The sequence below is a fragment of the Letharia lupina genome (genome assembly GCF_014066315.1).
Source record: "Letharia lupina isolate WasteWater1 chromosome Unknown contig_24, whole genome shotgun sequence".
NCBI lineage: Eukaryota > Fungi > Ascomycota > Lecanoromycetes > Lecanorales > Parmeliaceae > Letharia > Letharia lupina.
In genome coordinates this window covers 665,497-693,201 of record NW_023502993.1, presented here as the reverse complement: position 1 = coordinate 693,201, position 27,705 = coordinate 665,497, and the positions used below count along the sequence as shown (strand labels likewise).

Here is a 27,705-nt window from a genome sequence, read left to right as displayed (position 1 = left end):
TTTAATCTTATAATTATTAAAGCGTAAGGAATTCAAATATCGCTTATTAAAGTTCGCTTATTAAAGTTCGCTCGATAGCTCTAATTAAAAAATAGATATATATTATTTAATTTTAGAATTTTTTTATTATTTTCTATTAAATTTCTAGAATTTTTTATTTAAATTATAGAACGTAATATAGACTTTTAGATAAAAAAAGAATTATTAAATTTAGTCTTATAGATATTTAAAAGTAAGAAATTTAGATATCGCTTATTAAAGATCGCTTATTAAAATTTACTCGATAGTTCTAATTAAAAGAAAAATTATAAATTTAATTTATAAATCTTTACTCGTATGTTAATAATAGAATATAAAATCTCTAAAAAATATTAAAGCTTTAAGATATATAAAGTAAATTTATATTTATTAAATCTTTAAATATAAGAAATATATTATAAGAATTAAATTTTAAAAGAAGTTTTTAATATAATATATATAATATTAATATATTAATATAAGTAATATTATAGCTTATAATAATATTAAGTTTAATATAAAATTAATTAAATAATTACTTAATATTAAATTTTTAAATTTATTTATTTTTAATAATATTAATATAAATAATATTATAATATATTTAAGAATTAAAAATTAATAATATAAAATAAGTTAATTTATAATAATAATAGTTATTCTATTAATTCTTTTAAATTTATATATATTATATCGCGCTTTAGAAAATAAACTATAAAAATTAATATAGATATTATATAAATATAAATATATTAAATAAGATAATTAAGATATCGAACTATATAGATAAGAAAAAGGCATTAAATAGTAGATAATGCTTTTATTAAGATACGCTAAATCTAAATAGATAAAAGAGCTAAGTAATATATTAAGAATATAGAATACGCTCGTAATATAAACTAGTTAATATATTTCTATTAAATAATAATAATACTCTTTTTCTATAGTCGATATTTTTTTAAATTATTTAAATAGTATATAAGAAGTATAATTATCTATTATTTAATAGATATATAAATATATTTATTATAAATTAAGCTAAGAGAGTTAGTTCTTTCTTAGATTCTATAAAGACTTTTAAGTTAAAATAAGTAATAATAGCTAGAATAGTAATAACAGTAATGAATAAGAATGTTAGACTTATTTATTCGAAATTAAAGTAATAGAAATCCATATAAACTAATGGGAACACTTCGAAGAAGGAGTAGTAGATTCCGTAGACCAAAGAGGTGTATACTGCCGCAAACATGATAGCTGGATCTTGAATGAGAATCTGCATCGGTTTCCATACAGCACCATTGGCAACTTCTCCGACTGTTAACTTTGATTGGACAACCTCGCTCTGACTTCTCAGCCGTGGATTCCCAGTGAGATTTCGAAGCCTTCGGGCCCGGCGTAGTAGGATGTTCGGCGTCGACGTCTCCGGCAAGCAGAAGAAAAGGAGCAGGAATACCGGGCCCGAGACCCAAAGGATCTCCCACAAAGACCATCGCCACTTCTCCGGCGGAACACTGAAACCAGACACAAGCGGTCCGAGGGCAGGGCCAGACGTGGCAGCGGCAGCCCAGAAGGTCATAAGATACGGAAGTTTGAGTAGCGAGTACATGTCACCCATGCTCGCGCCTCCGGTTGCGAGACACGGGCTTCCAAAATAGCTTGAAGAAATCTGAGGACTAGAAGACCCAGAAAATTGTTGACGAGGGCGGTTGGTACGCATAGGATGACGAAGATGGCGGAGGTTACGAGATACGGCGGGTTGCGGCCAATGATGGGCTACACGTAAATCCGTCAGTCTTGGTCCGAAAGTGGTACTATAGAACTGGATAAATACAATCTCGCTCATAGGAGACCACAAAAGAGGTCCTATGCCGTAGCCAAGAACGTATAGTGCGAGCCCTAGAGATACTGCTGTGGGACCGACCCCAAAGGCTCCCATTACTCCTGGTTTGGATGGTGTATAGATTGAGGATGCGAGATAGACTGCAAATGTATAGAAGCTACAAGCAAGTCAGTACAGGGGCTGGCTCTTGGCAGTTGAGAATTTGAAGGCATACCATATCTGCATAGCGACAAATGCTTTCTTCTTGCTCGACCAATTCTGCGGATTAGCAGGATCGTCTGATGAGTACCAGTCGACAAAAACAGCTCCGTCTTTTGATACTGACGGTACAATAGTATGCTTTTCCCAGTCAAATGGGAGTTGCGGAACGCTCCTCTTAAGTCTAAACGGTCTTCCGCCTCTATTTCCTCACCAGTCCCAAGAGGTGGTGGACTCGCACCTCGTGAAGATTGTCCGTCTCCGCGAGGGGCCGCAAAGCTGCCCGAGGCAGAATATCCAGGTGGCAACTCGAAGCCTGTGCGCTCTTCGGGTACTGGAGTACTTTGTTGCCTGTTAAAAATCGGACAGCTTGCCCGAAAAGCGTTTCGCGAAACAATTCGCTCATGTTGAGGTCTGTATGTCAAGCTGAGAAGACCAGAGAATAGAATGGGTGTGTTGTGAGGAGAAAGTAATGGAATGTGCATTACTCGAGGCTACAGCCCGGAGTAATATGAGAGATAGCCTCCAGGTTTGTAGATATGCATATGACACCGAGTGGGGAGAGTGCAAGGTAAGCAGCAACGTCGAAGCCGCGAGATACTGATTTTTACAGAAAGCAAAGTCTAAACGGTGGAGAAAGGGTTCGAGAGGGAATACTTTAGACTCCGACTTAGCTTGAAAGGAGAAAAGGCAAATTGCTTTACTTTCGAGAGTCGATTGCGTCAGCATCACCTTGATCAAGGAATTCGAATTCAAAGGGAAAAACCCGATTTTGAAGAGAATGGAAGAAGGAACGTTAACTGGATGAGTATTTTGCTATCAAAGCAAGAAAGGGAGGCGCATATCGAATCCTTTTGAGACGGACAAACAAGCAAAGAGGACAACTGGAAGAGATCGCACACATTCCCAACATCTGGAGTCATGTCGATGATACTGGCGCCGCCCTCCCATTGCGGATCTTGTGTCACTTGCGCCACTGCGAAAGGGCGTTGTGATCTGCGATTGCCGCAATGCTCTCGGTGCTTGACCAGAGCCACTGACTGCTCGTATCCCAATGAACGACTGTCCTCGCCCTCGAAGCCCCAGGTTGGAGGATCCTCTCCATCGAAGATTACATCTGGCCATGGCTGGAAGACGCCGTTTGACTTGCCTTCCGATGACCTTCTGTCTGACATCGATTTTGCATCCTTCCTGGTCCCTGACATCATGGAGCAGTGATCTTTGTCAACCACATCCGGACTGACGACGCCAATGAACCCACCAGCCACACAACTATCTGGAGCTCACAACGGGGATAGCAGGGCCTACCTTATCACCAACGTCGGAAACTATCCAGCCATGTTCATCTTTCAAAGCAAGACACCGTTCATTCATTCACGCCTGTATCATAGTGCCTTGCCTAAGATGATGCAAGACGCTTTCGCCATTTATGCGCTTGATTTGACGATGACCGAGACCAACAAGCTCGCTGTGTTCCACATTATGGAAGCAAAAGTGGCAGAGCTGATTCACAAGAGCAACGAAGCAACGTGGCCAATCGCCGACAATTTGGCAGGCGTTCAAGCTTTGATACTGGTACATATCATCCAGCTCTTTGACGGGGACATACGGCAAAGAGCTCTTGCTGAGCAGAATGAGGTCATTCTTGTCCGGTGGACTGACCAGCTTCACATGCGAACGAAGAATGAGCTGGTCGCGTCCAATTCGCCCGTCTGGCCATCATGGATCTTCGCTGAGAGTCTCCGCCGCACCATTCTTATGTCGCACCTACTCCGAGGGCTTTATTCGTGTATCAAGCTGGGCTTTTGTCATAACGTTGCGTCTTTGGCACCGTCGTTATTCACTGCACGAGCACCGCAATGGGACAATCCAGTGGGAGACACACTGAAGTGCGTCGAACAATCTCAGTCACCACCGGTGGTGTCGTACTATGATTTCGTGCTGATGTCAGACAAGAGGCGGCCTATCCAAGCCGAAGCATTCGAGCGGCTCCTCCTGGTCGCGTGTAAGGGAGAAGAATGCATTGACACCTTGGAACCTGATCTGCTCTCCCAAGAAGTGTACAGATAGGCTGTACGTAATTCGAACCAACAAGCCGCTGATTTACCAAGATTTCGTAGCAGTACTTTCGAATAGAATCGTTGCCGTCGCGTCCAGCATTTAACTTTGGGTAAGGAGCTTTAGGAATATGTCTAAGCTTTGTCGGATGAGCAGACAAGCAGATCATTCAAGGACGCTTGTGGTGACCGCTGGATCTCATGAACCTCGTAGTTGATCCTCTAGAGTTAGACGTCGAATGACGGAACGGCGGACCATAAGATAGGGATGAAGAGCTGTTGATTCCTGCATCAGTGAGTGCTAGAGCACGATGAGGGAAGCTCGGAGTTTTCCGCTGCCCGGCATAACATCACGATGATAAACTCCAGCAGGCTGGGGTGGCATGTACTCCAAGAACGGTGGGACTGATTGCCCTGCGTTGCAATTCGAGACCAACACTAAATTAATGATCAATGGTGCAGCTGAGCGAGATAGATAACTGTAGAGATTTGTCCAAATTCTATCCTCCCAAAGTTCAAGGTCTCTGCAAACGGAAAGTATGTGTCCCACCACGACGTCTTTCCTCAAGAGCTCAGCCCCCTGTTTTGGTGCCAAGGCGCTACTGACGCCTTATGGGAGTGGGACCAGTTCATGCAGCACAAAAACGTCCATCAACGAACATGCATATACCCGCATGTCTTCAAGACTCATTCCATTGTATGCCTCTTATAGCTGCTTCTTTTCAACGTGTACCTGTTAATAAACCCCTTCTCCGGTCCGGCTCCAACTCAAGTGGGCAAAGCCGCGCAGTCCAGATCGGGGTTCCAACCTCTCTAACTTCCATCAGGTAAGACTAGCCATACATATGACTTGATTCTTCTGGCTTGATCTTGGTGCTGAGAGACTCTAGTCTAGTACTTCAAGCTTGATTGTGGATGCACAACCTGAAAAAGGAACCACAGACAGATTTACCCACAACATCGCCTTACAGCGGAGGGGTTCAGTTGAAGTAGCAAGCATGGTAACTTAGCGTTGTGGTGCGTATGAAGTAGGAAGAGAAGCTAATTCAATGGCAAGTCAACATCAAGGGTTCGCTGACAGCTTCTGCAAATAGAACACATCCATTCCTTCCTCATCTCAGCAGACATTTCTGCCGCTCCCCACTATGGCCAATGCACACTGCGGCGGGCCTGACAGCCATCCCAATGCTCAGGACATCTGGCTAGCTCACCTAGCAGCTACCCCGATGGTCAATTTCCCCGAAAGATCGGTTGATGAATGGAACGCTGCAGATACTGCTCAGCGCCTAATAGAGCTTGATGATGAAGCCAGAGCACATACAACCCCAGAGGAGTATTCGGAGTCAAATTCTAGACTTATTAATGTCTGGGCTCAACACGAAGAAAGGACCCTCGCGCGGTATCGCGCTTTGCACAATCGAAACGATTCAGATGTCAGTCGCGAAAGCACAAACATGCGGACTCGCCCCTTGGACAGCCAGTATGGTTCGGATGGAAATCAGTACAACCCGTATGCGCCGCATACCTCCGAGGAATATATGTTGCAAGAGATAGAAGCTGGGAGGATGGACCCAGAGATGATGGATATACCTCGAGATCCATTGATTCCTGCACAGTCGCCGTTGTCTGGAAACGGCCCTGGTCCACCATTAGCTCATGTTCATGCCGGCAGCCATGCATCGTGGATGGCGCCGGGTCCTCGCCCCCGTGTCAGGCAAGGTCTGAATCGTCCAGGAGTAAATGCCGATCTACCAGCTGCACATGAAGCGTCATGGTTCGAGCATCCTTACGATGGCAGTACGGCCGCCGAGGATCTAGGCGAAGAAGAATACCATGATGACTATCCTGCTATGCTCCCATACCTCGATACCGGAGAATTTCCAGCCGGCTCACATAGCTCATATGGTACCGCTCCTGACCCTGTCTTCCCTAACCTGGAAAGCCCTTTTGGCATTCAGGGCCCCCCTACCTCATCGCTGGATCCGCCAAGTCTAAACGGGATTTTTGCATTGGGAGTCCCACGACAGACACGTCCAGCATCAACTGGAAGAGAGAGGAAGCGACTGGCGAAGCCTTCACTAATGGTGAAGCTCGAGACAGATCCTGCGCAGAAAAAGTCGCAAGCCCCTGTATCAATCAGAAGAGGCAGATCTGATGCGTCTTCGTCAAGCGAATCATCCTCCGTCGTTGCCCAGACCACTCAGAATTCGCGTCCCTTCAACCTAAGGTCTCGAGGATCTATGGGTATGAGCTCAACAAATGCTAGGACTCGTGCTGGTTGGGAACCCCAAGCCGTACGGAGACTGACACGAAGAGCGGAAGCAATTCAGAGCTCACATCGAAAGAGGAGGCGTGACGCCGTATCACCTCAAGATGTCAGTACAGAAGACACTACACTGACTGCGGGCCTACCACAAGGCAAGCAATAACACATATCAGCTCAGCGGATCCCCACTAACACGTTCCAGCTCCCGCAAGTCATGGTCGACGTGCTAGTACTGGAACCTCCGAACCGCAGCAACGTTCCGTTTTGCGTGCTGAAGCTCCTGTATCTGTACATGGGTTGGCAGCGACGAGTGGACGAACGTCCGAGGACATGGCGGCGCTAGAAGCCATAAGGCTAACCCTTGCTCGCCAAATGGATCGCCAAGCCAATTACTTTCCTTCTCTTCCTCGACCATCATCCTACCTGCCACCATTCAGATACCTTCGTACCCGCCGCCTCGTCTTTACCTCTGAGCTTCTCCCTCATAGGTTTGGCGCCCAAAAGCGCCGGGCTATTCTAAACATTTTCCGGACAAAAGCACCGTACATACCAGCGTGCATCAACATTGCTCCTGGTATGCCTAGGATGCAGTATCACGTTTTTGATGAGAAACCTCCAATTGATAATGTGCCCTATCATGCACCACTTGGACCAAATAGGCTGGGTTGGCCAAAGGATAGCCTGCCTCTCGAGGTGTTCCATAACATCGCGGGTCATCTTTCTCGCGATGACCTGTTGCAGATGCGCTTGGTAAACCCTGAATTTGAGCGGAAGACATCCAACATCGTCTTTCATACAGTGGTCGTGCCTTTTCGGCCAGAGATCTATGGCATGATGATTCATGATGGTCCTGCTCTGGACACAAAAATTGACACCAAGGGCAAAGGAAAGGCCACAGGTAGGACCGACCCAAATCCCATGCCGGAACCGATGTGCTGACTCATTGCTTCCAGAAATATATGGACCGGTTGAGCAAGAAAGGACTGTCCATGACGGAATGAAGGTATTCCAAGCATGGGGGCCCCACATCAAGAAGTTTGCAATGGCTTTCGATGTGGAAGAGGGTAAGCTCGTGGCGTGCTCCTCCTGAAGATCTCCAAATCTTACGCTGACCCATCCACAGATCAATTGGTGAAGCCTCCAGTCAAAGGCAAATTCGAATTCTTCTCGGAATTTTGGGGCAAGTACAAATGGCCCCATCCATACTACAGTAGATTCGACTTCTGCGCAGGCCTCGAAAAGAAAGCCGACGAATTCCGATGCATGTCTGCGGCACTTTCCAACCTTCAGGGAGTCCGTGAGCTTGGTGTATCCATCGACAGTGGTCTCGGATACCTTTGTGGACCAGACATCTCTGATCATGCTCAGCTCTTCCAAGAGAAGCCTAAGATCTTTGGTGTCTCAGAAACTCAAAAGAGCTTGAAACTTCTCGAGCGTCAAGGTTTATGGAACGGCATCGTACGCTCGCTCGGTCCCGCCACTGCTACAGACTATGTCATTCAAGGGGACACCATCCTGGCCAATCAAACTTCGCTCATGCCAAATGAATTGGGATACTTCGAAGTCCACCTCCACTTCCCGCCAAACCCTCGTTCGGACTCCTGGCTTGTGGGCTCTCCGAGACTTAGAGGCCCTCGCGTCGTGTTCGTCGATGCAAATGGAGACAGGCCTACGGATCGACCTCTCGTCTTTCAAGGTATCAACCTCGCCTACACTCCTCATACTGGTGGAGCGACGGAGGCCCTCACAATCGGAGATGTGAACATTCATGACCCTGCTTCAATCCAGGGGCGGGAAAAGAGCCCCTTTCATACTGCTGCGTTGATTCCCAACAACCTCACGCCTGCACAGAAGGAATGGCTCTTAGAGACCGAATGGGCTCAACGTGCCTTCCTTTCAAGCTACTGCATGGCCTTGACGGACAATTCGCATACATTTCAACATGTGCAGTCTTTCACTGTGGCCAAATTGTCTAGCAGATACCTGTCAGCTCTTCAACGCGAAGACTTTTGGAAAGCTCTTCCGAACCTAAACACCCTGACCATCAACGTCTCCGCCGACTGGCGCAACATTATCAAATCAGACTCTGGTGTTGTTGAAGCTCCAGATATTCGCCCCTCTGGCGCTACAACGCAATTCCACAAGCTTCTTGCGACATGTATTGCTGTTGTTCCAGGGATCAAAACCTTGAGCCTAGGCTACTTTGGTGGTGGGGAGCATCAAGTTGGAATCTTTGGGCGTAATAAGCATATCTTTCCTGCGCCTCTGACCGATTTCTCCGACCACCATGCTGCTACGAGCGTCAATGCTGACATGCTTGCGCTACCACATGTCGAGCACCTAACTCTCACCAATTGTTGGATTACTCCACCTGCACTCAAGACCTTCGTCGCGCAGATGCGTGCAGCCAATCTGCGTACCCTCACACTAGATTCAGTATCGCTCACAGGTCACTCGGGGGTCCTGGACAACATGGAGCCTAATCCGCTTGATAATGGGGTGCTACGTATTCCCGATGGACCTCCACGACGATTCGGCGATCCTGCTGTGGGAAATCTGTTCCAGCAAAGAGGCAGTGCCCCAGATCCACGATCTGACGGGACTGGATGGATGGTCGAATCACGTCGCATCGGCTCCTGGGGCAATGTCATCGACGCAATCACTCCAGGGCCTACCGTCAACCTCTTGCGCTACGCCTATCAACACCTCCACGACGTGCCTAAAATGCGTAACCCAGGTCCACTTGAGCGTATTAACTTCGTCTCATGCGGCTATGTCAAGCTTGTCAATATGAAGGACTTCAACCAAGCCTTCCTCGGCGAGGTCAACAACAATCCTCCCCATTGCCTTCGCAAGCGTGCTCTCGATTTGATGCCTATTATGATGCATCGCAACGATGACCCTCTTCTGGGACAAATCATCCCACTGTTGCACGACCACGAGCTGGAGGTTTTTCAGACTGCCTTCCCCATGGAGACGAATTGGAAGGATGTGACTGAATGGGACAACTGTCAGGACGGGCAACCCATCGGCGGATCCGGTCGCTTCAGTGGCCATGTGAAAAAATTGATTTTCCCTACCGAGTGTTGATCGTCTCCATCAATTTCATGCCAAAAATACAGGACCCTTGTCACTTGGTATGACCTTTAGCCCAACCTCCCGAACCGACGACCTTCTCGATTATCATGCTCGCTCAACGTTACAAAAGTTCGACAGATAGATCAATGCGAATACAACACATTGATGGGCTTTCGAAGAGCTCTGCTTCGCTTTACGTGCTTCGGTCCACACGAGCAGCATTCCCAGCCCACCACCTCATTCCATACCTCAGCACACGACTTCAACGCCGGCACAACCGATGAAACCTCCACACCAAGGCCTGTCAATAGTTTGTCTTAAGATCCCCACGTCTTTGACGTGATCCGGCATTATTTACCTAGCCGCATTATGTCCTCAGCAGCATCATCTAACCTATTTCAGCGAGCCAGATGAGAGACGCTATGACGGATATAGATTACATGATACAGCATATCTTCATGCTGAGATTATCGATGAGCTTGAACACAAAGCCAATTCGATAGATATCTTTTTATGATGGATGATGGTAGAGTATTCTTTTACCGCTCCTCTGTGAGAGAGCTTCATGCTTGTACATACGTTTTACCAGCGATACTCAGCCCATTGATAGATAGCGTTTGCAAACCAAAATAGACTTCATTGAAATTGTGCCTCCTCTAGTGAGAACTGTTTCAGAGCGTAGTGCTTGATTCTAGGTTGATAAGATACTCTCCGGCTTGCAATGATATGATTGTGACTAGCTAGCTAGAGCATTTTAAGCTAAGTACCTAACGATCAGAACCTTTTCGGCACCAACACCCGCAATCTATTCCTGCGTAATAGCCCTCCTCAACCTCACGCCGCGCTGCCTGCTGTTCAATCTCTTCTTCTCGATCTCCGCGACTTGAGGGCCCTTCTGCACGACCTCTTCACCTTCCGTCAGAATCAACTCAATGTGGCACGGGTTTGACATATAAGGATTAATCTGTAATCGCCAAAATTAGCAATGATGGTCCCAAAGATCCTACTGTGTCAGACTCTGAGTGCGCAGTAGGGGGTGACATACACGACCATGAGCACGGTAGGTACGACGGCGCTGCTTGGGGGCCTGGTTGACTTGAATATGCTTGACGATCAGGTTGCCAGTGTCAAGGCCTTTGGTGTCTGCGTTTGACTCGGCATTCTTGAGGAGACTGAGGAGGAACTCGGCGGACTTTTTGGGCCAGCGGGCTTTGGAGACACCGAATTGTTTGCCTGTCCATTACCTCAACGTCAGCATCGCATTCACATATTTGTATCCAGAGTAGCGATGTAGAGCTATCCGAAGCTCAAGAGTCCCAGTTTCCCTTTCCCAACCCAATTTCCACTCCACCGGCGTCCTCCTTCCCAGCCCTATCCCACCAAGATGGCACCATCCCACGTACCTTGCGCAGTCCTCCCCGTACTCCCAGCATACCGCCTCATGGGCACCGCCTCTTTATGATCGATCACATTGCCCAAGTATGTCAGCGCGCGCTCGAGCTTCCAGCCATTGATGGCCTGAGCCGTTTCGCGGGTGTTTTTGAAGGACACGCGGAGGTAGGAGCCGTGGGCGCGGGCGGATTTGCCTTGCTCGATCGTGGTGGCTGCGTAGCGGACCTAGAAGAGGAGGAGCGGATTAGTCGGCGTAGAATCAAGAATGAGACACAGGTGATGATAGAGATGCGTGATCGAAGCCAGACGATTCGGCGGTGCTTGGTGCGTTTGGAGTAGTGGAAAGTAAACGGTAGGAGTCATCAGGCCCGGAGCAAGAGTAGCTTACCATATTGATGGTGCCTTGACTGTTGTCGTTGTTGGTGGTCCTGCTGGAGTTGGCGGGCGTTGACGATGCTCCAAATTCAGAGTCGCTTAGCATTTGTGTGCCGCTAGTCTGTTTAGAGACTAGCAGATCTGGAAAATGATCGTCCGCGAACTTTTGCTTCGAGCTCTCACAATATCCAATTACTAATAATTATCAGAGCCCGCGACATGGCGCGAGGTATGTTTCCTACGGATAATCAAGGCCTCTCTTGAGTCCCAAGCTTGCTGACCAGCTTTTGCTTCGCAGAATTGAGGACCACATGCTGGATATCCTAGTCACAAAAATTGCAATTTCCAGAATTGGGAACAAAATTACTACAATAACCACAGATCCTTCCCAAAAACCTACGCTATTGCCATAATTCTCGAACATCCATAAACATACAGGATTATGGCATTTACACCCAGAGGTCGCGGTGGAGACCGTGGAGGATCGAGAGGAGGAGATCGAGGTGGATTTCGTGGAGGCAGAGGTGGTGCGCCTCGCGGTGGCAGTAGAGGTTAGTCTTTTCGTATGGTCCCTGTGGTTCCTGGTGCTGCTGGGCTGCATGACGTTCATGTCACCATGCTTGCACTCAGTCAGACAGCTACGCGGTGTCTAGGGAGCTCTTGCTAAAGCATTCTGCCTAGGTGGATTCGGCGACCGAGGAGGTAGAGGTGGAGGGCGAGGAGCACCAAGGGGTCGTGGCGCCCCTAGAGGAGGCGGCCGTGGAGGTGGAAGGGGAGGAAGCGCATTTGGCGCAAAAGGCGGCGCAAAAACTATTATCGTACGTTTAGGGGCTTTCCCTTACAAGACAAGAGCTCAGGGTTTGTACAGGAGCCCCATAGGCATCCGGGAGTCTTCGTCGCTCGTGGAAAGGAAGACATGCTGGTAACGAAGAACATCACACCAGGAGAGTCAGTCTACGGGGAGAAGAGAATCTCAGTGGAATCTAGCGCAACAACTGGTCTTACAAACGGCGACGCTGCGCCAGCCACCAAGACGGAATACCGTGTCTGGAATCCTTTCCGCTCCAAGGTATGAATGCTGTTGGCAAGAAAGAAACCATATAGTGACAAACCATAGCTTGCCGCAGGTATCCTCGGAGGTCTTGATGAGATCTTGTGAGTAATCCTTCCCGACTGGTTGGCATCTTCAGCCTCTGACGTCTCCGGTAGCATCCGCCCAGGCGCGAAGGTCCTCTATCTGGGAGCAGCAAGCGGCACATCCGTCTCTCACGTTGCCGATATCGTTGGCCCTACAGGCACAGTCTTCGCGGTCGAATTCTCCCACCGCTCAGGTAGAGATCTCATCAACATGGCCACACACCGCACAAATGTCATCCCAATCATAGAAGACGCCCGCCACCCTCTCCGCTACCGCATGCTAGTATCAATGGTCGACGTCATATTTGCCGATGTGGCGCAGCCTGACCAGGCTAGGATAGTTGGGCTGAACGCCCATCTATACCTGAAGGTAGGGGGAGGAGTCGTGGTCTCAGTCAAAGCCAACTGTATCGACAGTACGGCAGCCCCAGAGGCCGTTTTCGCGAGGGAAGTTCAGAAGCTGAAGGAAGAGAGGATCAAGCCATTTGAACAGTTGACATTGGAGCCTTTTGAGAGGGGTGAGTGCTGCCTTTCATGGCTTTGCTTCAGACTGACACGGTTTTATAGATCATTGCATTGTGACGGGCAGATACGTGCGTTCTATGACTTGAACAATATCAGGATATGTGAATGGGAGGTGACAAGCCTGCATGCTTCTCAGGCGCCGGAGCTCGGCGATTGTAAATCCCTTCTGCAACGATGTAGATTTACTACAATCAAATGTTCGTTACTACGATGCCCATGACGCTAGGTCTACTGTCCGTGATAGTAGTGTGGTTGAAAACCATAGAAGGTGAGTCAAACATCCAGCGGCCAGGATCGAAGAACTAGATCATAGGCGTTAAGGGTCGGCCTTCTCTGTCAGCCCTCTGATACAAGATCAGTTATGTGCCTCTTGGATGACGGCATTCGCGGTGGCAGGAGCTAGCACAAGTACAGGTGAAGACTTTGAAAATCAGGATCGAATACCATACCCAAGCTGACATCAAGCTACCCTACTCTCCTCCTCCTCCAAGACGCCCTAATTTAGCGAGCTAGCGTAGAGCACCTTTACATAAACAACGCTCTCCCTCACCCTTTCCCTCGTACTCTTGCCCACCAAGTCCTCCCCGTCAGCAGCTCTCATTGGCTACCAGCTTTTCACCAGCATTTCCTGCCTCGTCCGAAGTGGGGCCATTGCCAACACATCCTACCCCCAACCTGCAAGCGAAAGGGCGTTCACCTGCCAAGATCGACATGGACTTCCCGATGGACGATCACTTTGATTTCGACGCCTTCATCAATTGGCCCGATAACGTGTCCCCCGCGCATGATGGGTGAGAGGTTTTTTTTTATTGGCTAACCGGAGGGCACAAAGGGTGCCCAGTTCATTTTCTCCGATCGGATGGCCCATGACGCAAACCCCGCTTGGAAGTGCGACTTTTGGGCATGCGCAGCCACTAGCAGAAGCGATACCTGGCTACAGTGCCAACACCGCCAATGATGATACTGACCAGGTCACCGCCGCCTGCATCCCACCACAAGATGTTGTCGACACTCCAAGCTTGGGTCAAGAGTCATCAAGCACAAACCCTAGTAAGGAATGTGCCTGCATGGTGTGCCTTGGAATAGGCATATTTGAGTCAAACAGTCCTGGCCCGACCCCGTATCTATGTCGTTTTGCAGGCTGCAGCTGGGATCCTAGGTATTACACCGGCGTCACCGAAAAGCTCGAGTATCGGGCGAAGCATGAGAGGCCCCATTACCGGCGAGGTCCAGCAAACTCGCAAACCCCCTTTTACTGCCTCGTCGAGAATTGCCGCTTCAGCTCAAAGCGTTGGTCGGACCTCCGCCGCCACACCACCGCCAAGCACTGCAACAGTCCCAACACGTTCGCGTGCTCTGTGATCGGATGCAAGTACCATGGAGAAGGCAACGGCTTCACTCGCAAGGACAAGCTCACAGCCCACTACAAGAACATGCACCAGGGGCAGAAAATTCCCGGCCAGGCCGCACGAGCAATCAAGCCAGCTCCAGCTTCATCCCACGCCGAAGCATCAGGGTCCAGTAGCATTGGTGCGTAGGGGGTGTAGGGAATGGTGGGTTCTCACGACTGCCACGGTACCTAACCGGGGGCATGCTTAGGGGAAGAGAATGAGGGATTATTCTCAAGGGAGGGTGGAGAACAAGCGAGTCTTCTATGATTGGGTAACGGAAGCATCACACTCTTTGATTGACTCGCACTTTATGTTACTTTGATGTTGGCATCACCACTGTCCTTTCCGCGTCCCGTCGCAGTTTGAGGATGCCCTTGGTGATCTAGGTGATGGCAAACCATGGGCAGACCTAATCACTCTTTTATATAACGGCAGAAACATCGATAGACTTGAGTGGACCCAATCATTCCTCTACCAAACAGTATTCTGTTCCTGTTTGACTATGACATGGAAGGTCCATACATCGTGCTGCGCTGCAATCCTAGAAGAACTGCTTCGAGGCAGCAGAAACCGAAGTTGACCTTCGAGTTGGTCAAACAACAGCCGACCCAAATGCTAGGTAGCGACTTCCTTTTCTCTAGAACTGTCATTACGACCGTCCACGAACTCGCGTATGTGGACCTTGAAAGGAAATTCTGGACTGGTCGCCTTCAGGAGGGATGGGGGGTGCGTGTACTGAATAACATGATGAAAGCATCGAGAAGTTGAGGTTACGAGTGTGTGAGCAGCTGAAGGAATAAGTTTGCATTCGCCATACATGTGTCGGGCTATTTATGACTTTATTCCAAATTCTCGATCATGCATCGACCAGCCAGCCATTTCTCAAGTCTTGCCACGTTCACTACTACTTAGCAAAGAACCAGTCATTCCTCTCAATTTCCCCTTCCTGCAACTTCTTCGCAATCTTTGGTCCGAAAAGGTGAATGTTCTGGCGCATCCGAAACCGAAGACCGGCCCAGGTCAACATCTCTCCCGGCCTGCATGCGCTTTATCGACAAGCGTTTCTTGAAGACGTTGAAGGCCTTCCTTTGTTTTGAGACTCAGTGCCAATTCACCCGGACTGTGAGCGTGATAAACATGTCCATGTCTGATAGAGATCACTGCGGAGGAGCGTCGTAGGGCTGACAGCTTCTGGACCGAGTCGACCAGCTGTGAGTCCCGATATCGCACCATCGTCGAGGGCGACTCGTAAGTGTTAAAGAAAAAGTTGTAACTCTCGCAGGCCCCGCAAAGATGCCAAGTCTGACTTTTGGAGGTTGAGTTCCCACTCACAACCTTCAACGAAGTGGTTTATGTCGAGGCGAAGGTTCTTGATCAGTGATACCTGGTGTGGCGCCAACGATTGAAAGTTCAAGAACATGACACGGCTGTCCTCAAAGCAGAAGAAATTGGTTGACCATAAAATTGGGAAAGCCTCGAGATAGGTCTGACGGCAGGTAGAGAGCAGTCCAAGGTGCAATGGCTCCGAAAAGCAAGCTTCGGTCCGAGAATGTGTTCTCTCGTCTCGGGCGCCGTCACAGTCGCATACCAAGCGAGGTTGGCGTGATTTATGTCGGCGAAGGGATTGAGGATGAAAGGGGTAGCTGAGGCGCGAAGACGTCCTGTTTGAGGCTAAGATACAGATGTCACTCCTCACACTATGGCAACTAGTGTGTTGATGAGTGGCCAAGGACCCTAACAACAACGACAATGGAATTACTTCACGCATTGCAAGCGTGACCGGTAGGAGACCCATTCATCTTGGTGCAGGAAAGCTGGGCTGCCGGAAAGTGTTCTGGGCCAACCATATAACCGCCAAGTATGATCCAAGGCTTCCAATGGTCCGCCCCCACCGTTTGGACCATTAGGATGGACATGTCCAGGTGTTCGAACGGACGGCCATGGCAATGTACGAGGACGCGGATGGACGGCCAGGACCAATGGTCCGATGTCCTGATTTTGGGTTGGATATCTGAGTATCATGGGCATAGTTTCTTTAAGAGTTTCACTAGATGTTGTGATGTTAGGCTCTTGGACAATCAGGACGGACGGTTCCATTTGGTCTGGACATGTACAGACGGTGGAAGAATTGCAGACCACGTCAACGGCTTCAGTTTGGACATGTCCAGGCCTTTGGACCGACGATCCGGACCATGGAGAGCATTGCCAGTGAAATATCCCTTATCTTTGGTTCTCTTCCATTATTGCCCGAGACTAGTATTGTATAGCTTTAGCAACCGAGGAGAGACTGATATTGAGACTGGTTCAGGGAATGTTAGAGCCGGAGAACAATAAGCTGAGGCTGGTTGACTTGCTTGCGATCTCACTATATCTGTAAGAACCACTCAATAACGAACTTACCAAGCGCTACCTACATTCGAACAGACGACGCTAAGACCACTCATACCACCCAGACTCTGCCTGTTGAAGCTCCGGTTTGCTAACAACACTGATTGTTTCCCAGTCGTTGTCAACAATTTCTTTATGTTGAAGTCTCATCCTGCCACTCGACGCAGGCTCTCATCCTCTTTCCTGGAACGGAGTTCTATTTGCCAAATCTCTACTCTGCCACCTCGTACCGCTGCTCGCGTACATTTTTTCTAACAATCTGTTATTTTCCAAGGCATCATATTGCCACATCATACCGGCCTTGGTCCACATCTTTTTGGCGTTCTTGTTTTGGTGAAGATCCCTCTGGACCGTAGAACATGGCTCTAATCTAAACTTTGCCGACAATCTGCTGTCATCCCTCGATACAGAAGGAGAAGCAATGGATAACGCTGGAGCCTTCATTAAGTCTTCTACTTCCATGAGCAGCACGATGACATGCAACCAGCGCTGCTGTCATTTCATCTACCCTTCCAGATAGGACACTCAATAGGGTACTGGATTGCTGTAGAAGGCAAGAGGATCGGCAAGCAACTTGGCCAAGCGAATCACAAATAAAGCACTTGATCTTAGTGTGCTGACAGACACGACATGAACCAAGTACGTGGCATTGCATATGTCCAATTGAGCTTCTAAAAAAGTTTGCTTGCTAACAGTATGTTTTCTGCTAAATGAAAAACTCCATTTCGACATTAAAATGACCTTGAACTCTATCTACAACATAAGCTCACAGAGACTTTGGCCAATTTTGAGAGAATGCCACCACGTCTGCGGACAGCTGGGGGCGGTCGAGGGAACACACCGGACCTGTCTGGAGCGATGGACGCCACTAGGAGGTTAACTGACGCGATGGCATCGCCAAGCGGAGCCCGCGATGCTGATGCAGCCAGTGAAATTGAAGGTTCCCTGGGCACAGGTAGAGAACAGTTGAATGCCACCACACCTCCACCTCCATACGCTGAGTCTGAAGCTTCAATAACACATCAACCGGTAGAGCGTTACGTCAGAGCCGATGGCAAGATCGGAGTCATCATATCACATGGCCACTATGGTGCTTGGTCCACGAGAATCCGGCTTCTGTTTGACCCTAGAGATCCGGCCACCCCGGGGAAAACGCGCAGGATGGAAGAAGTCGCTGTTTTCGACAAGGAAGTCGTTGCAATCGTGTTGGAAGGACACATAGATCAAGCAAAGAGGATTGCAATGGCAAAAATGGGGCTGCCGATTCAGCATCAAAAGACTTTTGATCATGTGCAGTTGAGTGTTGTGTGGGTGGCTCCTGGAGACGAATTTGAGGTGGCAGCTAGTCCTGGTTTTGAGAGGATCAGAGTGAAGAACTTGATTGATTGGTGGCGTGCTTGAGGGTAAGTATGGTGATACCGGATTTCTGTCAAAGGGAAGGAGCATGTGCCCGTGCGTAAGGTGGGGGAGGTGGAGGAGGAGGTGATGGTGCAGGAGCCGCGCTTGTCGCCTGCGTGCCAGCAGTTGCAGTTGCATTCGTGGTGGGTGGGTTGTCAAGGGCGGGTACCCCCGTCAAGATGCGGCGATTGCACGTCTTGTCCCAATAAGTGCCGATGGTTGCAAGCATTCAATTGTCTGCGTTTTCCGGAGCCTGGTTCTCGTCGTTGCGGGCCAAATTATACCATTCCACAGAGCCATATTTCTCACCCGCAGATTGAAAGGTGCCTGGGTATTGTCGCAGATGCCAAGGTAAAGAAACTCGTGTAGTAAAGTTGCAGCTGGAGTTTCGAACACTTCAACGGTAAGATCGTTATCACTGCAGTTATTCAACATGTCCGAAGTGCTGGAGAAGTTGGTGTTGTCGAACCACGGATCGCAAATATTGGTTGTACCAGTTTCAGTGTCCTCGTCCCAGACCGTGTGAGCGTAAGAGCTGCCATCTTGTCCGTTGAATTAGGTTTCACGTGGGCACCGAAGTCGTTAATGTCTGTGCAAGGTAGCCTACCAATGGACGAACTCCCTGGAGGCCAAGGTTGAGATAGTGCCGCTGTCACAGATGAAGGTCTCCACGAAACTTATTTCACATATCAAGTACGTGCAGGGATACGGTGGTCAAATGTCGCGCAATCTTTTGCGGTTGTTTTGGATAACAACGCGGTCATTTTCATCTCAACAACAGGCCCCGAGAAACCGATCGATTCTGCATGCGACGCCATCACCGTACCTCAAGAGATTGTAGAGAATTCGGACTGGATCGGCGGTATGGCTTTGACGGCCATTGCCACGGACGGTGAAGTCCCAATAGGGAGTGTCCATGACCTTCATGGAGCAGGAAGCACGGGAAGTTGTGGAAAAAGCGAACCTTTCCTGCATCCAGTAGAATGATGGAAATGATTGTCTCTTAAACCTTTAAATTGAGGCTTATACCAGAAGGGCGCCGCAGCAGCCTGTAAGGATCTATACATCCTATTTGAATTTGCATTTGATGCCGGTGCCATACGGTCCCCTTTTGAAGATAATCCTGATATCATGGTGTGGAGAAGATCGCTCGCTAGAATTGAGTGATTCAGTGTCTCCCGTTCTCTCTTACCCAGACTTTGAGCCTTCGTTTAAGTGCCGCAGGCACTCATGAGCCTTGAAGCGGAGTAAGTAGTGTGAGCTGACTTCGCGTCAGACTTTGAGCTGTAGAGATGCTGCAGCAAGCTCCATTCGCTGCTCCCCTGAGATGGCTGTTATCGAAATAGAAGGCCTGCTCTCGCATCGTGTGTCGGCGAGGTTATGCGGGCAATGACCTGTTCGAATGTTTGTTGACGGACACCACGATCTTCATACCTAATGACACTTGTCCTTTGTTTCTCACGCCTGATAATTCAAGAAAAGAAATTGGTACAGTCTGCGCAAGCCTAGAGGGCATGAACGGAGACATTTACGCCAAAATGCAGCAGGACGAAAGGGGACTTGACCTACCATTGCGATAGGGACGTCGTCTAGGTAGGCAAAGTCATGTCAGCCTTTGGTGCTTTTCTGGTATTCACAGTAATGCAGTGTAGCCACCTGCCTCTTCCCCTATTGACATGTAGGGGCGGTCCATTGGGATGTCCGATGTTGACCAATGCTTTCGTCGCGCAAAACAATCAGCCTAAGGCGCATTCTATCGACACCGCCATCAGATGACAGCCTGTTGTAGATCATGAGTGACCGCCAGCCTTACGCAGCCAGAAAATAGGCCGCGCTCTCATTTGCTAGCCTTTTTCTTCCACAGCCAAGAGTGGGGCATGGACAGACAGCCTCACCCGACTGCACCCGATTGTTAGCCTCGACCCAGCAGGCTCATTCCCAGACGAGATGCGCCTTATATGGACGGATATCGCTGTTAAGGATGTTGACCTCTAACTCGGCTGACCTTTATTCACCGCTTTCAAAGAAAAATTGTTCGACGAATTTGCTCTTGATTTTGAGCACAATACTCCGCAAAGTGCGCTTGTGTCTTTGACGCTACCAATACCTCACCGACAGGGTCTACAGATATTGCGCACCTAGTATCGGTGACCAAGTAAATGCGTTAATCAAAGTCCTTGCTGGGTCCGTCAGACTTGGAACACTGTAACCCAGTACTATACTGTACATATGGAGGCCGTTGGAGGCGCTGCTTCTATCCTTGCCATTGCAGGAGCAGGAATCCAAATATCACTAAAGCTGATCGCGTTCGCGGACCAGATCGGAACGGCATCCAAGAGGATCCAAGATGTTGGTACAGATGTCTCGGTCACGGCCGGGACGCTTCGAGAGCTAGGCGAGTTCATGAACAAGAAGATGCCTACTAAGAAATCGACCGCGATATTCAACCCCGATCAAGTCCAGAATATTGTGGCTTCCTCCACTAGATGCAAAGAAATATTCGACGAGCTCAAAGACATCCTGGGCAAAGCTAGTCAGCAACTGCGGGACGTTTATAAGACAAAGACGAAGAGCCAAGACGCATCTGCAAAGATCAAATTGTCGAGACTGGAGCGCATGAAATGGCCATTCTTGCAGCCTTCCATGGAGTCACTTAAGGGAGCACTGAGAGATGCTAAAGGCACGCTGACATTGATACTTCAAGTCGTTCACCTACGACATGCCCACACCACAGCCAGCCTCGACCGGGAAGAGCAGAACGATCTCATTCGGATGATAGCTGCAATGAGGCGGCAACAGCTGATCTCAAAATGTGGTGGTGGAGGCGGCTATCAAGATCTAGACGCCGGCGATACCGAGGACTCTGACTCCAGGGATTCTTCAGAAGTTCGAAATATATTAGAAGCTTGGTCTGTTACTCCCAACACCTCGTCTGACGAAAGCTTCCAAAATTTCCTAATCACGCCAATACCGATATCTCAGCAACAAATTGAAAGAGCATTGGAAACTTCGCCACAAGCTTTTCGTGAGATTGCTTCGATGATAGATAGCTTGTCCGTTCCGGAACGGGACGCCATACTCGGAAGGGTCCTAGGTAACAATCGATCACACCCAGATGACCCAACCATGCGGTCAATCTCATCTCAAAGCTGGACAGGCTCTCATGACTTGTTTGGGAACGTCACTAGTCGCAAGTTCAGATTGATAATCGAACGACGAGTTGGCATATCCAAATCCTCAGGGACCAACATAAAACATAAATCGCCTGGCCCCATCCACAGACAGGGATATGCAATGCATGAGGCGCAGTATTACAAGTTTAATTCTGACCCCCATGCATACGTTAGCTATTCCGATTCTGACAGCATCCATGGGACAGAAGCGGATAAGCCTGAGCCAAGCCCCTCGCCGCCTGCAGGGGGTAATGAAAGACCTAGAAGGAGACGTCCAGCTCGAGTACCTCCAGTGCCCTCTCTCGAGACAAGGAGGCGTCCAAGTCAAGCATACCCAACGGCCTCTTTTTGGAGAAGAAGATCGGATGAGTGGGAGCGAAAGCAGGACATCGATGAGAAGAAGAGCAAAGAACAGACGAGTATTCGCAGGACCAAAATGATAGAAAGGCCACCGGTCCACCAGCACGAAGGGGAGAGTCCTGGTAGCCAGCGATGGACCGAGCCGCAATTCGCCAGCGAACCATCAGATGACGAATTGGTAAGAAGTCTATTGGCTCAATACACCAACTTCGAACTTGGAGAACCATTGGTGCAAGGTATTGCAACACCACCCCCACCAACCTACGATGAGGCTTTCGTAATCCCAAAGAGGGTCCCACAACCGTATTGATGTTGTGCGAGCTCTACTCAGCTGGAGATGCTCTGTTTAGCCATCGGCCCTTTGGCTTACATGAAGCCATCTTTGGGAGAAATTGTCCAAGTCATCCATGAAAAGAGATTGCGAATCTCGAGAAGCCCTTTTGCCATTCCATAGGCTTCACTAAAGTGATTATCCAAGTTGAAGGCTCTTCTACTTGAATCACGGCATGTACGGGAGAAGCGGTCGCCTGATCCAAGGATCGTGAGGGTTTTGTGCTGTATGATCTAAATGTAACAGAGCAATATTTGAGGATAGGAAAGATATTTTTGAATGAATAGGCAAAGCAGCGTTTTCGTCGTAGGGCGAAGGTAAAACAATTGTCGAAGGAAGCATGATGCCCGAGTGAATGAGAGGTCCGCCATGATTGAAAAGCCATGAAGGTGTACGGTAACAACAAATCTTTAGTTCAGGCTGGCGACGGGATCGAAGAGCACCGGAGGTTAAATAAGAAATGAGTTAAAGACAAGATATTGGCGAGGACTAATCTTGGTCCTTGATGTTGCAGAGAATTGGACTGGCAGTCAGAAAACCAGCTGGCTATCTCCTTTAGCAATGCACGATAGCGTTCAACAAGGCATCAAAGCTGTTGTCGTGACCGCCATCCGAGCGTCTTGACCTCAATTACTATGACTATATTCCCACGACTGTCGCTTGGAAGATTGGAAAAGCTAACGGAGGATTACGATCTGGATTGTGAAATTGCTCTCAAATTAAATCGCACCCCCAAAATTTAAAATTAAAATCAAAATAAAAAAACAAAAATTCAAAAAACACCATAAGGAGCTAATTTTTTACGCGTAAAAATTTTTAGTTCTTCCCTACCTTAGTCTAGTGTGTCTACGATAAGATAATCGGAGTAGGAGTAATATGTCCCCGAAAAAGCTTGGCAACAACAGGGATTGTAATCCTCTGTGCGGCTGTGCTCGGAGAGAGCTCGCCTCGCCCAGCCCTCGACGATTTGGCCATGGATCGGCGCAGTCCTTCAATCTGCCGGGCTCATCCGGGCTGTTTCTTTACTTTCCACAGCCTGTGCATAGGAAGGTATGGAAGCCATCGCTGGCATCAGCTCCATTCTGCAAGTTATCGAAAGCGTCACCAAAGTAGCTAAGCGTTTGAACGAAGTTAGAGAGAGCTACAACAATGTCGCGCTCAACACTACCCTGGTCGCCAGCCAGCTGTCTACAATTCGAGCCGCCTTAGAAGCTCTCTATGAATGGCGAGCAAGCGACCGAGACTCGACTGGACCCTCAAGGCAACTCGACAAGGACCTGGGTATGTCCCTGAGCTGCTGTGCAATCCTGATCAGCGTTATCGATGGCAAACTGGACGACTCTGGCCATATGCCTGGGCTGAAACAAAAGATCAAGTACCTTTGGCTGGAAGACATTCTCAAAGAGTACATATCAAACCTCGAAGGTCAGGTCCGGGCTCTACAGCTTCTATTGACCATCTTCCAATGCAGGACTGCGACGGAGAAGAGGCAAAAGCTTGCAAACGAGGAGAGTCGAACTATAATAGAGCAAGTGCGGGCAGAGACAGCATCCCTGGCGCTGGACAACATGGGTTTCCAAGATGCGGCCTCTGTATTGTCACTGAATCCATCCGTGACCCTCGATATCGACTCTATACTCATGAAATCGCCTGCCTACAAGCGTGTGTATGGAGATGCGCGGCTGCGTATATCACCTGTAGTTAGCGCGAGTCCCATTGGAAATAGCGAACAGGAAGCCCGTCCAGGACCCACACCTGTCCTAAACAAAACGCTCCAACCGCCACCTCTGCCCTCACGACCAATTCGGAAATCGATGCCCCAGAGTCGAGGCAGGATCAATGTCTGGGACTTTTATCCTGGCGAAGAAGAGCAGGACTACAATGTTGATGCGACGATCATGGCGGACTCTAGCGATGTCTTTGAGCTTCCAGGGGAGACGCAGGGGAGCGCTGCTGCATCGCAACTGAATGAAGAGTCAAAAAGAGAGCCCGATGTCCCGCTGCAGCGTCAAGAAGAAGTAACAGAGAGCGTTAACAGCGAAGTGGAAACGACCGGCGCTGAGTTCTCCCAGGACAGTGTTTCGGAGGTTAAATCTTTGTCGATGCAGGCCGAGAAGGTTGTCTCAACAGCGCTCCCAGCCGCAGTCGATGACACAGAGCAAATTTCTGCTCTCGAGGGTTTTAGGAACCAGCTGAATCTTGCGTTTGAAGGGAAGAGCCCTTCCCATAACGGTGAACGTGATTTGGGGCTCTTGTATGGAACGGCCATGCTTTTCCAAAGTGAGGAGAGCCATAAAGTTGTTGTCACAAGAGACGAGACTTCGCAAGCTGTCTCTCGCAAACGTTCGAAAGATCTCAGGCGCCATAAGAAGCCGGAATCTGAAGACTTGGGTCTTGATCTCGGTGGCAAAAAAAGCTTACGAGAAGAAATTCAGAGGCCGATGTCAACACACTCGAGTCTCTATGAATGCAGCATAATCGCGGTGTCGAAGGAGCAAAGTACTAGGACGTCTTCTCCATATTCTTGTGTCTCCTGCAGGGATGGTGGTGCAACAGACCACATTTTGGAAAATGATATACTGGAGGCGGAGATACATCATCTTGTCCGTTTAAGTCCGCAATCAGAATACGGAAGCGCCGATGTACAACAAATTGCAACTGACAGAAATTTGATGAATTCCAGTATACTGGACCAGAGTCAACAGAACCCAGTGAGTGCCGGTGCTGACACTTCGAATGAGTCACAGTCCCAGCGTTCAACGAGTGTCTTGCCCGTTTTCCCAAAGGTCACAAGCGTCGAACAACCTACGCACGTTGGGGATCTCGCAACGCGTTCCACTCCTCCTGTAGACAATGTTGCCAAGCCGGGGTCTGAAGAAATCGAGCGGATCGAGACGTCGCGGTCCACTGCCGGCCTTGGCCTGCAGCATGTCAAGGCACCAGAGATGAGCAACCCTCATCCTCAGGTGATCACAGAATTGCCTTTAACCATGCAACCTCCTCCTAGACGCGCTGCACCCGCGAAAGTCTTATCTTCCCAAAGTCCACCAGCTCTTGTGTTCTCCCCATCCACGGAATCCAGGAATCCTGAAAGCGAGCAATCTACGCTATCTTCCAACAGAGGCTCGTCTGCGCATGATGCAACGTCCACTATATCCTCTTCCGAGGCGCCTGAAGACAGCACAATCCTGAGCTTACAACACTCTACCTGCAACACCACAGCAACTTCTATCGGTACTCACGCGCCAGGATTGGATCGGGATCAAGCGCAGTCTGATTTACGCAGATTACAGAACAAGCTTGCTACAGCCAAAGTCAGAGGCGACAGCCGCACAGTGCAAGATTCTTTGCAGCGATCAATCGAAGTCATCAGACGTACATATTTGGCAGGATCACCAGCTGAGGACATCAATGCACCTGCAAACTCCCCGAATCCTCGACTTAGCAAAGCGCGATCAAACCTCATGCGCTTCCCATCTCTGCCTGGTTCAACAAAGGGTGTGACGCTCGGCGATTTTGCGGCATCTGGCAATACGATTTCGGTCCAAAAGATTTTGAAAGAAAAGGTGAACGTCGACTCAAGATCGGACAACTTCAAGACCCCTCTGATGCGAGCGGCAATGAATGGGCACATCGAGTGTATGAAGTTGCTCAAGCGGTCTGGCGCCGACGAGATTGCCGTAGATGCTAACGGAAGGACCGCCCTTCATATAGCAGTGGCAAGCAATCGATTGGCTGCCGTAAAATGGCTGTTAGAAGCTTATCCTCCGCCTAGACCTGATCAGATGAGGCACCGACCTTCAATACTATTTCGGGCAACAGATGTAGTCAAAGGCGTTAGGTCGCAGAAGAACTTGCGAGAAGCGTCTGATGCAGAAGGCTCAAAGCCATTACACATAGCCGCTGAATTGGACAAAGGAGGTATGGTGAAGACACTTATTGCAGCAGGCGTTGACACCGATTCTAAGGACAATTGGGGACGAACACCATTTCACCGAGCAATCATCTCGAAACGCCGCGATTCATTCGACACACTATTTCGAAGCGGTGCCAAGATAGCCGCAGTGGACGCAAAGTCTGCATCGTCATTGCATTTGGCAGCACAAGCTGGACAGGCAAACATGATCGAAACCCTCCTGGAAAACGGGGCAAAGCGATGGGACTTTGATGCTAATGGTAATCAGCCTATTCACTCCGCTGTTTGGGGAGGAAACCCATCTGCCATCGAAGCACTTGTTACAGGAAGAGCAGACCTTGACAAGCAAACTAAATCAGGCGAGACGCTGCTACACCTGGCTTGTCTGAAGAAAGATCTGGAACTTGCGAAATATCTTCTGACGAAGCTTGTCGACGTCAATCCTTGGGCCGGGCCTAGTTTCGGCGTGTCGCAGGTGCTGTCTCACACTAGGATAAAAGGGTCTTCGATGACTCCTTTACACTATGCATGCTGCACTCACGATTTCGAAATGGCCCTCTTACTCTTAGATCACGAGGCTCTGGTCAACGCTCCCACTCCAGAAGGGGCGACAGCGCTCATGATGGCAGTTGAGACCGAGGATACTAATTTGGCCAATTTGTTGCTCCAGAGGGGGGCCAAGGTGAATGCTAAAGTTCCAGGTACTTTGATCACTGCATTACATCTTGCAGCCAGAAGGGGAGATTTGGAAACCGTTCAACAACTCTGCCGCCATCGCGCGGATGACAGCGCCCGGACAAGCGGCTCTTCATACGGCAGAAGTCCGATAGACGAGTGTACGAAATGTCCCAACAAGGAAAAAGGTCAAGCCGTGGAAATATATCTTCGGACAGTAGTCACCAACAGACTCAATAACGCTCTACACGCTAACGCTCGCAACCATCAAGCCAGCCATCCTGAGTTATACCAGCCATATCACAACCCATCAACAGCGCAGATACCACCTCTTGCCGGTTCTGTTAGCTATGCCCCGTGGGGCAGGGCCCAGCATGGCTACTCCCCAAATCCGGAGTATATTGCGCAGCAAGCACAAGCGCCGAACCCGCAGTACTGCCATCCTGATTTTGATGTTCCGGATGAGCGTCTGCCGGTGTATGAGCCTGGCCCTTCTGCGCCGGCAAATCTTGCGAATCAAGCGCCGGTTTACCGAGAAGGGTATGCTTGATCGTGCTACTGTCAATGTGATGGTACTTTGGACCCAATGGTACAAATCATGGCCTTTGTTTGGTATAGACGATCCTTTGCCGATGTTGAGAGCGGTTGATGGATGTTCCAGATGAGTCATGTCGAGCTATCTATTTGTTGTTTTCCACCTCCAGTAAACGAAACATATAGAGCCGTCTACGAGACTCATATACCCTTGATCTTGATTATGATAGAATAATTCTCTGGTCGTGGATTGTTTGCGTTCTAAGCAGCGCCCAAAAAGTCTTCGAATGATCTGTACAAATTTGATCTGGGCCTGTACGCCGATTCCGAAGACCGAAGACGAGTTGCGTAACATAGACGCAGAGATTTTCACATATCGACAGAGACGGAAGGACATAGCAACAGATGTTGATGCAGCGTGCAGACTATGGCAAGAACTCGTCCCTTGTATTGGGATCAACCCTGAGAGAATTGAAATAGCTTGTAGATTTAGGATTTCTAGCTTGATATCGGTAGAGCAAGATAAAAGAAATTTCAAGCATTGTTGGTGTAGATCTCGTATAGTTTCCAGGCTAACGTTTTTCGTGGTGTTTCGCGAGACAGCTGAGTGGCTGATGCTGACTAAAAAGTTAATTAACCCAGGTTTGAGGCTG

The 27,705-nt window shown here is 48.9% G+C and overlaps 10 protein-coding genes across 10 annotated transcripts; 8 read left to right on the top strand and 2 right to left on the bottom strand.

Annotated features, from left to right (window-relative positions):
- Window positions 1-1,162: 1,162 nt before the first annotated feature.
- Window positions 1,163-3,261, bottom strand: HO133_006437 (uncharacterized protein; the record flags this gene model as incomplete). The annotated part of the gene is made up of 6 exons (XM_037297335.1): window positions 1,163-1,641; window positions 1,701-1,791; window positions 1,850-2,015; window positions 2,073-2,178; window positions 2,271-2,407; window positions 2,957-3,261. 6 exons carry the CDS (start codon window positions 3,259-3,261, stop codon window positions 1,163-1,165), a joined length of 1,284 nt encoding a protein of 427 aa, XP_037147460.1.
- A 46-nt stretch (window positions 3,262-3,307) lies between these two features.
- Window positions 3,308-4,126, top strand: HO133_006436 (uncharacterized protein; the record flags this gene model as incomplete). The annotated part of the gene is made up of 1 exon (XM_037297334.1): window positions 3,308-4,126. One exon carries the CDS (start codon window positions 3,308-3,310, stop codon window positions 4,124-4,126), a length of 819 nt encoding a protein of 272 aa, XP_037147459.1.
- A 1,132-nt stretch (window positions 4,127-5,258) lies between these two features.
- On the top strand, window positions 5,259-6,542 carry HO133_006435 (uncharacterized protein; the record flags this gene model as incomplete). Its single annotated transcript, XM_037297333.1, has 1 exon — window positions 5,259-6,542. One exon carries the CDS (start codon window positions 5,259-5,261, stop codon window positions 6,540-6,542), a length of 1,284 nt encoding a protein of 427 aa, XP_037147458.1.
- Window positions 6,543-6,709: 167 nt separating this feature from the next.
- On the top strand, window positions 6,710-9,469 carry HO133_006434 (uncharacterized protein; the record flags this gene model as incomplete). Its single annotated transcript, XM_037297332.1, has 3 exons — window positions 6,710-7,277; window positions 7,333-7,443; window positions 7,503-9,469. 3 exons carry the CDS (start codon window positions 6,710-6,712, stop codon window positions 9,467-9,469), a joined length of 2,646 nt encoding a protein of 881 aa, XP_037147457.1.
- Window positions 9,470-10,262: 793 nt separating this feature from the next.
- Window positions 10,263-11,240, bottom strand: HO133_006433 (uncharacterized protein; the record flags this gene model as incomplete). The annotated part of the gene is made up of 4 exons (XM_037297331.1): window positions 10,263-10,421; window positions 10,503-10,690; window positions 10,861-11,074; window positions 11,238-11,240. The coding sequence occupies 4 exons, from the start codon at window positions 11,238-11,240 to the stop codon at window positions 10,263-10,265; spliced, it is 564 nt and encodes a 187-aa protein (XP_037147456.1).
- A 203-nt stretch (window positions 11,241-11,443) lies between these two features.
- On the top strand, window positions 11,444-13,002 carry HO133_006432 (uncharacterized protein; the record flags this gene model as incomplete). The annotated part of the gene is made up of 7 exons (XM_037297330.1): window positions 11,444-11,453; window positions 11,663-11,775; window positions 11,906-12,042; window positions 12,104-12,293; window positions 12,342-12,379; window positions 12,434-12,879; window positions 12,983-13,002. The coding sequence occupies 7 exons, from the start codon at window positions 11,444-11,446 to the stop codon at window positions 13,000-13,002; spliced, it is 954 nt and encodes a 317-aa protein (XP_037147455.1).
- Window positions 13,003-13,597: 595 nt separating this feature from the next.
- Window positions 13,598-14,424, top strand: HO133_006431 (uncharacterized protein; the record flags this gene model as incomplete). The annotated part of the gene is made up of 2 exons (XM_037297329.1): window positions 13,598-13,677; window positions 13,728-14,424. The coding sequence occupies 2 exons, from the start codon at window positions 13,598-13,600 to the stop codon at window positions 14,422-14,424; spliced, it is 777 nt and encodes a 258-aa protein (XP_037147454.1).
- A 2,871-nt stretch (window positions 14,425-17,295) lies between these two features.
- Window positions 17,296-18,066, top strand: HO133_006430 (uncharacterized protein; the record flags this gene model as incomplete). Its single annotated transcript, XM_037297328.1, has 2 exons — window positions 17,296-17,304; window positions 17,431-18,066. 2 exons carry the CDS (start codon window positions 17,296-17,298, stop codon window positions 18,064-18,066), a joined length of 645 nt encoding a protein of 214 aa, XP_037147453.1.
- Window positions 18,067-20,292: 2,226 nt separating this feature from the next.
- On the top strand, window positions 20,293-21,906 carry HO133_006429 (uncharacterized protein; the record flags this gene model as incomplete). Its single annotated transcript, XM_037297327.1, has 1 exon — window positions 20,293-21,906. One exon carries the CDS (start codon window positions 20,293-20,295, stop codon window positions 21,904-21,906), a length of 1,614 nt encoding a protein of 537 aa, XP_037147452.1.
- Window positions 21,907-22,979: 1,073 nt separating this feature from the next.
- On the top strand, window positions 22,980-27,068 carry HO133_006428 (uncharacterized protein; the record flags this gene model as incomplete). Its single annotated transcript, XM_037297326.1, has 1 exon — window positions 22,980-27,068. The coding sequence occupies one exon, from the start codon at window positions 22,980-22,982 to the stop codon at window positions 27,066-27,068; it is 4,089 nt and encodes a 1,362-aa protein (XP_037147451.1).
- Window positions 27,069-27,705: the final 637 nt, after the last annotated feature.